The sequence below is a fragment of the Nilaparvata lugens genome, chromosome 5, assembly GCF_014356525.2.
Source record: "Nilaparvata lugens isolate BPH chromosome 5, ASM1435652v1, whole genome shotgun sequence".
Lineage (NCBI taxonomy): Eukaryota > Metazoa > Arthropoda > Insecta > Hemiptera > Delphacidae > Nilaparvata > Nilaparvata lugens.
Window position 1 is genome coordinate 46,682,610 of NC_052508.1, and position 12,015 is coordinate 46,694,624.

A 12,015-nucleotide genomic window follows, 5' to 3' on the forward strand; every position below is an offset into this window, starting at 1 on the left:
TTTTGGATTCAGGGGACCTTGAAACATATAGAACACATGAAATTAGGGTACCTTAAATTTTTTAGGAAAACAATACTTTCCTTACCTATGGTAATAGGGCAAGGAAAGTAAAAAGTGGGGGAGAATAATTTTTCCATCCGATGTCTGGATTTGGCGGAAATGGCTAAAAACTGGTAAATGAACCGAAAATACAAGGTTTTTGGGCCACTATGTATCTAGCACAAGAATATTTTGCATGCAAATCTTCTCTTATAATATCCAATATTATATTAAGAAATCAGAACTACAATTTATATAGAAAGCACCAATGTATAAAGTGACTGGACTATTATTGTACCTACTTATAACCAGACTTGGACCTCTAACATTAGGCAACACAACTGTAATAAACACGTTTTAAAAACTGTGGTTTTTGCCTTTTTTGGTTTATCCGATTGATTTATACAATTGAAAATTGGACGCCTAGTGAGATCTAGGTTACATAGTTTATGACCTGATATTATTCAGTACTGTGGCCTAATGTTGTAACTAAATACTAAATTGTACAATAACATTAATCTTCTATTCCGTACTTATTAGTTATTTTCTTTTATTCTGCTGAATATTCAAATAAAGAGAAGTAGCTAAGTTCATGCAATCAAGTGGCTTAACTATTTTTTTAAAACAGTTTTCTCTATGAAATTAATCAAAAAATTTCATTACCTATCACCTATTCTGCTATTTAGAACCCAGAAAATGATTTTCAACAGTTTTAGGAGAACAACTATTAAAGTAGCAAACTTTAAACTTGTTCTCCAATTCAAGTACCCTTTATTGGAGCCACTGATCAGATAAAATTTAAAAACCTTATTCAGAAATTAGAATCAACTTTCCTTTATTTTTCAGCCAATATTTCAAAATTGACACCAATATTAAAAAAATTGGAACTCGTCTTGACCATCCCTAACAAAATATCTAGTTGGCAATGTGGTATGTTGGTGTCATCCCGCGGCCCATATATTACAGAGTCTTCTATAAATAACCTTAATGTCACAGTCTGTAATAGAAAAATAATCATTTTTAATCCTAAAGAAAGTGAAGATTATTAAGCTTATATAAAATTACAAATGAAATGGTTTATTCTTATGTATACGAACCTATAATATTCAAAAGTCTGGTCAGCTTAGCTTTATCTTTCCTCATGACAAAAACAATATCTTGCATTTCTATCTTTGAAGAGTCTCGTCTCATTGCTATTTCTTCAACTTGATCAAGGAGAACTGCCATTTGTTGAAGTAGCAGGGTTTCAATCATTTTTGCAGTTGTAAGAAGAGGCTTACTGCAATCTCCCAGTCCAAATAGCATGCCATGTATGACTGAAAAAAAACAATAAGATAATAAAAGTTCAAAAATCATAAAACTTTTGCCAAATGAAATATTTGTTCAAAAGCTATAAGAAGAAACAAGGTAGATACTATGAGGAATTTTATCTAAAGATGATACCTTGATCTGATAAAAGATAGCGGAACAGTGGAATGTTTCCAATAAAGTAAATTAGCTACAGTATAGTTTTAGTTGAGAAATTTGACAAAAGGATTTGAAATAAGCTTATATTAAGAATATAGATGACTTTTTGTTCAGAATACATCAATCACTGGATGCTAATAAGAAGGCTTGGGTATTTTTATCAATTTCCAAAAGGAATTTGATAGTATAGATCACGATATCCTGTTAGATAAGATTGATATTATAGATTTAGAGGATCAGCATTCAAGTAGTTGAAATCATTTAAAACCGATAGATTGCAGTTGACAGAAAACACAGAGGATGGAAAACAGAAAATCATAATCATGAATATAGATCGAACATTTTTCACTTGAGCAGAGCAGTATCACAGGGCTCAACATTGTTTTCACTTTATATAAATGACCTTCCCAGGAATATACCTCCTGCAAGCAGCGTTCCCAGGAATATACCTCCTGCAAGCAGCGTTCTCTTTGCTGAGGATGCAAACTTACACAGTTTATTCACATTGTTTTATTTTTTGCCACTGTTTATCCATACGACATATATAATTATATTGTTGAGAATGACCAGCAAGAACTAAAACGACAGCGAAATGATGTTCTGGGATGCATCGGAGTTCGGTGCAGAGCTAATAAACTGAAGGTGAACATCCAGAAGGATTTTTTATAAGTATTTCTATCCGTCCTGTAATGTAAAATTTTGTGGATTTCCAGTTGGACACAGAAGAAATCGGCTCTACAGATGTTTGTAGCTTTTTGGGGATCAATGTTGACTCTTGGTTGAGATGGAAGAATCATGTTAACGAGGTAGTGAAACGACATTTGTCATCTCAAGATTGACAAAAAGTATGAACCAGAATGTGATATTCTCTGATTATTACGGTTACTTCCAGCCTCTGCTAACATATGGCTTGATATTTTGGGGTAGTTCAGCTGAAATTATAAGAGTATTAAGGGAAAAAAGTGAGTATTCAGGATAATGCTTGGGAAACCTACTAGAACGCCAAGCTGACAACTGTTTCGAGAAGCAAGCATTCTTACTCTTCCCTGCTTGTATATAAGGTAAGATACTTGAGTGAATGAATCACTCTATAGGTTTAAATATAAAGCTTCGTTGACAAGATGATCTGATCTTCATGGCTATAATACGAGGTCGAGAAATGCTTTGAGCATTACTAGTAATAAAGAGCAAACCTTTGTTCAGGAATAATTTTTATTGTGTCGCTATTGTAAATGTTATTTTTATTATGACGACTGTGAAACATACGGTACTCAGTTATTCACAAGCAAAAATAAAAGATAATATTATTATTATTATAGAAAAGGTATAGAGGTTATAATATTGAAAGAAATGTTTGTCTACCACAAACAACTTTTTATAAGAGTAATCTAAGCTATCAAATCAATGTTATTACTAACTAGCGCTGTCAACAGTAAAAAATTTAAGTTATAACTATTTTTGTGGCAAACTGACAACATTGCAAAGCTATAAAGCGCAATCTGCTTTGTTGAATGAGAGGAAAGGATAGCAGCACCATTGTAAATCAAATAGGCTAAAACCAGAAGCTGACACACTTTCTTATTATTCTTATTCTTAAGTAAATATTGATCATTCCAATGACTACAACCTTCCAGAATGATTTTGTAGTATGTTTTTGATAATATTTTACTGTACACATGCTGAACATCACTTTTGGCGGCGAACCAGTATATGAGATTGTGGTATCTATCTAAAAACTCTAGAAAATCATCCAATAATTAGTCTAATGATCATCTAAGGAGTTTCTTGAGAAAATTTCAAGGTAGGCCCTAACTGTATTATAAAACAGTGGAATATGAAGTAATCATTATTTTGAAACAAAATTGATGTTAGAACATCTTAATATGATCTATTCAATCATTTTCTGACTCATTGAATAGTTGTCGTTTGTTTTTATGTCGATTAGGGGATGTCAACCTACTGGAGTTACTTTTTAGCATATTCACACTGTGTCAGCATCTGGGATCTGTATTTAAAAATCAAATAATGCTAATTTCATCAATAATAACTCATGACGAAGAGTGATTTCACATACATATTCATTTCAATTCTATTGGTTAATATTTCCCATATAATAATGATGATATGAATAGTTGTATTTATTGAAAATATGAAATTTACAATAAAATTAACTTATTTATCAGCTTACATGAATGTGAGATACAGCAATTGATATAGTGTCAGCTAATGGTATGGAGGTAACTTATGTCAGCTACTGAAGGTTGTCAAGAATGGGGGTGTCAGCTATTGGTGAAATTGTTTTGTATTTGAAAAAAAAAATATCGATATCAAAATATTTTATTACATTTCTTTTTTGATGTAGACTTATTATTGAAAAAAAAAAACACTGAAAATGTGATTGATGAGATGTTTTTCCAATTTCAGTCAAAAATTAATTGATATTAAGCTTGATTGTGTCAGCTACTGGTTCCTTTACCACTATCATTATAACGTGGACAAAACTAGTAGGAAATTTATCAAGCTACACTATCTAATGGTTAGTCATGTCGGTTAAGCACATTGTTCCCAAGATATGTTTACCTACTCACTACCCTTAACAAAACTGCGGGGTCTAAAATAGTCTCTCAAACGTTCCCCTCTATTACATCTTAATAACTGTACTAAATGGTAGGTTTTATTGTTAGATTCTACGGCTCATATAATTATACTAAAGTGCACCCTCAACTGTCGGGAGAATCTTATATCTTATTTAGGCCTACTAACCTTCTGCAAGTGAAGCATTTGCCGGCAGTTTGGATTCCGACTTGACTGGTAAAGTCGAGCTTGATGACATCTTTTCTTTGGAAGTGGACTGGAACTTGAAAAGTTGTTGTTTACGTTCAGAATAAAAGCAAGACTGGTAAGTAATTTAATGTTATTATTACTCTAATCTATCGTGAGTAAAGATATATATGAGAGAGTTTGATTAATCACTTCTAAAAATTAAGCAATGGAAGAAGAGTTAACCGCTATTAATCTGGAAAATAGAACCATTATCAATAAACGGATAAACTACACGTTTTTGTTCATATTACAAAAATCTATTCAAATCAAAAGTAGAAACTAGAAAACTATGAAATGAAAGTACTTCTGCGCCTGCGGGTAGGAATGAAGACCACATAACCTCAATTTCAAACACAATGAGTAAATAATCGTAGCCAAATAGAACGAGTACCAGTAGGTAACGGTCACCGTTACGGCTATAGTGAGGTCCACGTTATAATGACAGTATTTGATCAACTTTGTTTTTGCTATCCTTGTCTATCGTTCGACAAAGCCGGTGGTACTATCCTTTTACCTATTCAAATAAATACTAAATAAATATTTTCTAGGTCCAAAACAATGCCAATTATGTTTTTGACAGTGTAGAAATATAATTAACTAATGCAGAGAATTGGCATCGCTATTCTTCTATCTCTATATCTGTCATTATAACGTGGACCTCACCAAACCGTATGTATCATCTGAGGTATAGTGAGGATGGCAGGTACGATTGACAATATTGTGTTTCTATCCTTGTCTATCATCAGGACTTCCTATATACCGGACCTGCGCCTATAAAAAAAAAATGGCCGCCGTATGTGGTAGCCGGATATTGATATTTTGAACGGGATCTAGACTAACTGAGATTTCGACAAACTGAGACGCTCTCTAACAGCTGATTGATGATTTTTTCTTAGTAGGAATTTCTATAAGACCACCACATAACAAACCACTCTCTGTCTCAGACAGCACCCTATCGCGCATGCCTTAGCAACGGGTTTTTCCCGTTTTCATTCAGTCAGTTCTTTGAATGTAACGTTCTTTGTGATGATGGTTACCGAGCACTGTAACTGGAGCCAATCGTCATTCTATTATTTGATGAAGATATTATTATCCAATGATGATTTATCATTAAATTCAATATAATAATCAATATATTATCATTTTATTTAATAAAAGAGAGAGTACTTTTGAAAAATATAATTAATAAAATACAACAGTTGTTATTTAACTGATGTTGAAAAACACTAGAACTAAGTCAGCATATTGTCATTTCAAAACAAAAAACCGAACCCTCAACCTCCCCTTTCATATTTAAAACATCAATAAACATAACTATTTGAAAAACCTTATCCCTTCCAGCATATTGCAATTTCAAAGCAAAATCCTAACCTATCTTTCCACCTTTGAAATATCAAAAAGCATAAAATTCTACCTAGACCCTAGCCCTTTCTAGCATATTGCAATTTTAAAGCAAAAACCTAACCTAACGTTATGGAACATTATTGAATATAATCCAAAAAAACCTAACCACTAACCCCTACACATTTAATAATTTAGATTTTAAAGCAAAATCCTAACCCCCTAACCTATCCTTTCATATTTGAAACATCAAAAAACATAACTCTAACTGCATCCTAGCCCTTCTAGCATATTGCAATTTCAAAGCGAAAACCTAACCTATCCTAATAACACATTATTAAATATAACCTAAATTAAACCTAACCTCTAAACCTTTCACATTTAATACTTTAGATTTATTCGTCATCTTTAGAAAAAAACATAAACACGTGGTTCATTTCATGAACATGTTCACAAACATGTGGTTCAATGCAAAATCCTAACCCCCTAACCTATCTTTTTACCTTTGAAACATCAAAAAACATAACTCTACCTAGACCCTAGCCCCTTCTAGCATATTGCAATTTTAAAGCAAAAACCTAACCTATCCCAATAAAACATTATCAAATATAACCTAAATAAAACCTAACCCCCAACTCTTCCACATTTTTGTTGAACGATAGACAAGGATAGCAGCACCATTGCAAATCGTACACTACCATTATAACATGGACCTCACTATAGATACTCAGAGAATACTTTTGAATAACTATGTTATAACTGTGACTGTTGCTGGCCGTTACTCTGTTTCTGAGACAAAGAGAAGCTTCTCCACATACGGCGGCCATTTTTTGTCTAGAATCAGGTCCGGTAGTATAAAATATAGGAGGTCCTGCTATGATGCAAAAAAGCAGATAGCGCTACCTCTCTCCAACTCTGTGATGTTGATAGTTTACCCCATTGATATATATATAGTTAGATGACTAAGCTATACCTTCAAGCGTTAGGAAGAGTGATGCCTCTTTCATTTCTCGTCGCCATTGAAAATCGGGCAAGAAGTCAGGCGCCCAGGCAGACTTATATGGGAAAACATCGACTTTCATTGCGTTATATCTTTTGACATACTTGATGGATTTCAATATAATTTTTTTTCAACTTTTCGTCATTTCCATTACTATATGATACAATGATTTGATCATTGAACATTATTTTTAACTCGACCAAACATCTAATTTAGTGAACCTACCTCACTACAGATTTTGATCCATTCTATTAGAAAATGAATCTCATTTTTACAATATTTTTCTATTGTAATTAGGATATGGAAAATAAAACATTTATTATAGATCGCTGATATTACTGTATATTTTATTAGATGGCAAATAATAATAAATTAATCATTATCACAATATTTCGTGAAACTGTTTTCATTCGTTTTGCAACTAAGTTAGGTACCTAACTATACTCTATACTCCTATATTTAATATAAGATAATAAATAACTACATATTATAAGAACGGGAAAAATAAAACAAAAATTATAGATTGCTAATATTACCGTATATTTAATTAGATGGCAAATAATAATAAATTAACCGTTATCACAATATTTCATGAAACTGTTTCTCATTCGTTTTGCAACTTAAGTATAGGTACCTACCTAACTATACTCTATACTCCTATATTTTATATAAGATAATAATAATAAACCGTTATGATACAGTAATAAAGCCATCAATGCTATATGCCAGTGAGACCCTAAATCTCAACAGGAAAGCTGATCTAGAAAATTTGAAGAAAGAAGAAAGGAAAATAATTAGAAAAATTCTAGGTCCGAGATTAACTGAGAATGGTTATAGATTACAGAAAAATAGCACAGTTGAGCAACATTATATACATTATAGACTAATAATAATAATATCGAGTGACCTGGCTGGCTCAGGTCTGGTGTCAGAGTTTTCAGGTCGCAACTGATCAATTTCAGGGCCTCTGACATGACCTAACGACTGCTTTTTAGGCAGCCGGGACCGACGGTTTAACGTGTCCATCCGAAACACGGGTCAGATAATAAATAACTACATATTATAAGAATGGGAAAAATAAAACAAAAATTATAGATCGCTAATATTACCATATATTTTATTAGATTGCAAATAATAATAAATTAACTGTTATCATAATATTTCTTAGATTACTTACGATTATTTCTTACAACTTAAGTATAGGTACCTAACTATACTCTATACTCTTATATTCAATATAAGATAATAAATAACTACATATTATAAGAACAGGAAAAATAAAACAATAGCAATGATGAAGAATTTATAGACAATTTTAGCAAATAATATTTTTTATAATACAAATTTAGCATACAATATTTTCATAGTTCACAAAATATTACAATATAAGACAAATTAATGGAATGGAATGGAATATGGATACCTACATTGGATCTATGGAAATAAAATATTCATTATAATATTACCGAAACTTATATTTTATTACTTGGCAAATAATGATAATGAATCAACCTAAGCACAATATTCCTTGAAACTGTTTCTCATTCATTTTGCAACAAAAATGTATTAAATATAAGAAAATGAATAAGTACTACCTATATAGCCTATATATATAGAACTAGAAAAGTTCTAGTTTCACCATTAATTTTACTTTGACAATCTGTATCGAAATCATGTATTACATGACCACCTTCCCATTTGAAAAAATGAAGTTGGATCCATAATTATGACAGACTGAAATTTTGAAACGACAGAAAGAATTTCATTTCAACTGGAATCGGATCCCCATTGAACCTACTACTGTAATATCATACTTGTAAAAGATCTCAGAGATCAATACAACAGTTCGTGAGTGAGTTCTTAAAACCCAGGGGGTTCTAGTTTTACCAATATTTTTCTATTAAAAGATGAAAATGGAATGAATTATATGAAATTTATTTTTAAAACCTGAAGATGGTGTGTAACACTGAAACTAGTTGTTATAATATTGCTACTTTTATTCTATTTTATTAAATTTCAACAAAAAAAAAGACTAAGTGAAACTAAGCAGAACATTATTTTTCTTATAACTATTAAAATGATACAATACTTATTGGTTTCTGAACAATACTAATTTATTAAACAAATGTCGTTCAGATACAGAGTTGCATCTTTCGGTTCTTATTTTTCCAATAGCGAATAGCCGTATTTTCAGATAATCATTGCAAATCAAAGATATTATTTCCAGTTTATGTGATTTCAACTGGGAGATATCAGTACAGGAAGAAAATAACTTGTCATCTGCGAAAGCGTTCTTGGTTTTGTTAATGACTCTTCCCAGTAACTCTTTCCCTATGGATGACAAGTTATTTAAGTCATGTACTTCACTCATGAAGTAGCTGTTACAGAGTTTCAATACATTGAAAACGCCCCTTGAAACTCTAAATAATCCACCTCTGTTCTTTAGAGTCGTGAAATTTGCAAATTCACCAATGGAGGCATAATCATGTTCATTGGTTACACTCACAATCAAACTTTGCCTACATCTACAACAATTGATTTTGTGCAACATTTTTTTTATGATGAAGCCTCCAATGTAATATATAACATTATCTTGAAGAATATCATCACTCTTCAACAACTCAATGATGAAATCACTCTCCCTTTCATCATTGGGCTCATTACGACACCCATCAGTATCATCACTTGTCATCAAAGACGGAAGTTTTTTATTCTTCCGCCACTGAATTTCAAACAAGTTGTCGGTCAGATCATTTTGCATGAGCGTTGCATTGGCAGACAATGATGGCGATATCTCGTTTTTCATGAGAATTTGCCTCAATGCCCATTTAAATTGCTGTACATTTGGATTGTTATTATATCCATGTCTCTGTCGCATTTTTGAAAAAAACAATTCTAAATAGTCCTGCGAAAATTTATATGTAAGTTTTGCCGTGCTACCAATTTCTCCTAATTCGGTTGGATAGCATCGTCTCACCTATTAACCTAAGGAAATTTATCGGCTCCAACGTAATAGATTCTTGATAAATTATGAATGGATCTATCACCAATGAATGAGAAATCCAATTTTCAGAGCAAATGAACTTATAATCTTCAGATGAATTTTGGCAAAATATTACACAAATACACAAAGAACAATATCTTACAAGCCTAAGCATCTAGTCACTACGAGCTAATTACTTATCCAGTTTATATAGTTGAAAAACAGTGGCTATTGGCTTGTATACACAAATAACAATATATAGACAAAATAGAACACTATAAACTGTTTAAAACTCAATTTAAAACATTAATAAATTCACTTAAACAGAAAATTATTTAGAGAGCACAAAATTACAACACACACCAGCCAGCCATGTTTCAGAGAAGAACAGGAAAAGCCAAGCTACAAGGAAGCTTCGTCGTCAGAACAAAAAACCACATCTCAAAATCAGTGATGACTTCATGACACGTCAACAACAAAATTATAAATTACAAGTTTAGAATTCACATTTATATTTGTTCTCAATAAAACTTTATTTTGAAACTATTATTTTAAATTTTTATATATCATCTCGATTTAAATAAACCATTTATCTATTAATTCTGTCAACCCAGCCTCGGTGACACCATGGAACAATGCAACAATCATTTACGATAATAAATTCTCAGTCAAAAAGTTTGTCCGTATATTGATGACTCTGATATTTACTATAAAGTTTCATAGATCTCGAATTGAAGATTCGATTCCAATTGAGAAAAAAAATGTAATATTACAGTACATAATTGAACCCTGGATATTGTAATACATTATTTGCCACTGCGATAACAGACTTTACTGCCATAGCAAATCATATGACAAACAATTTCCTTTTACTTTGATAAAGTGGTGTGCTATCAAGCGTGCTCAAAGAATAAATGTAATGGATTCTTTCAAAAATATCCTTTTCACAATATTCCAAATTTTCTCTTGTGAGCGGTGTTTTAGAACCTTTGAGAAAAGGGTCTTTAGAGTTAAGAAAATCGAAAATCTTATCTACACAGGAAATAAATTTTACTGTTTCCTGTGCACCTTGGAAGGCAGGAACTCCACTTTGCTCTAGAAAATCTATAGCAGTAGCAACTGAAGAACTCAATGTCTGAGCAGCTAACTTCACTTTCATTTTATTCATATACCATTGAATATGCTTCCTTGTTACTTTATTAGCAAAACTTAAACCTAGCGAGTTCTGAACTTCATGGAGTTAATCTATATAGGCCCATTTGATGCTGCCGTGCTCAGTTTTTAATTCTTTCAATTCTGCTAGACAGTTCCTAGCCAACTTAAGCATGTGGCATGCATCTGGAATGGCATGTATAGTTTGATCATTAACATTGAAACTACTATTTAGCTTACCTATATCTCCATACATGTTACAACCCAACGATTGGAATGTGGCAATATTTGTAGCAGCGCCATCGAAAGTCACACTGTGTATTTTTATACCAGACACGTTCGCCATTTGTATCGCAGTTTTTATTAAATTTTTCTGCAAATTCGCGGTTATTTTGTTAATTAAAAAATAACCACATGGAATCTTCCAATAGTCCTTAATGCTAACAAGCATGAAAACTAAAGCTTCTGTAGCTGGCACATTATCCTCCACTTGAATATTCCCAATGTCACAGAATCCTACATATTTTTGTTCAGCTGAGTCCCAAATTATCTGTTTTCTAATGGCCATAGAATCAATTACTAGATTGCAGTCTTTACCAGGGAATGTTGACAATTTTTTAAAAACATTTTCCAAAAATCCCGGTTCACATTCAAGATTTGAAATCCAATTTCTAACACTGGAAGGATGTGGAAGTTTCAGTATAGTCCTGTGAACAAAGAAAGGTGATTATTCAAATTATTTTAAAACCGTATTATTTATGGATCAATGAGTGCATTGAAAAATGTCAATATCTGAGAGGTAAGTTAGTTGTTATTAGCACATATCTGTGAATTCCACAGCTAGTTCTATTGCTACTCATTGCAATCAATGGAGAAAGTAAGTACTTTTTTATTATTACATAACTGAATTTTTAATAATTTTAATATTGGTATGAGGAATAATATGAATGTGAAAAATTGATACTGTCAATTATTACAAAAAGAGTCAATCAATTTGTCTTATAAACAGTAATGTCACAATGATTATAGTTACAATATAATTAAATATCAGATAAAAAGACTAGAAATTGTCACAACCACAGATTTTTTATAATATTTCGGCTGTTACACCATTATCAACCTCTGGTAAACTTTACAGAGTTTAAGAGTTCTGGTAAACTTTCTCTTTTGGGTTTGTCAGAAATTGATAATGGTGTACAAACCGGTAAGC

The 12,015-nt window shown here is 31.9% G+C and overlaps 1 protein-coding gene across 1 annotated transcript; it reads right to left on the reverse strand.

Moving 5' to 3' along the window:
• Nucleotides 1-865: 865 nt before the first annotated feature.
• LOC120351390 (SAGA complex subunit spt3-like) lies at nt 866-4,670 on the reverse strand. Its single transcript, XM_039428446.1, has 2 exons — nt 4,270-4,670; nt 866-1,355 (listed from the first exon to the last, which is right to left on the reverse strand). Exons 1-2 carry the CDS (start codon nt 4,337-4,339, stop codon nt 1,123-1,125), a joined length of 303 nt encoding a protein of 100 aa, XP_039284380.1. The 5' UTR covers nt 4,340-4,670; the 3' UTR covers nt 866-1,122.
• Nucleotides 4,671-12,015: the final 7,345 nt, after the last annotated feature.

Excerpts from the sequence above, each read along its gene's own strand:
- LOC120351390 (XM_039428446.1), bottom strand. The coding sequence starts at position 4,339 with ATGTCATCAAGCTCGACTTTACCAGTCAAGTCGGAATCCAAACTGCCG. Across the intron at positions 1,356-4,269 it reads AAATGCTTCACTTGCAGAAG|TCATACATGGCATGCTATTT; the intron begins GTTAGTAGGCCT and ends GTTTTTTTTCAG.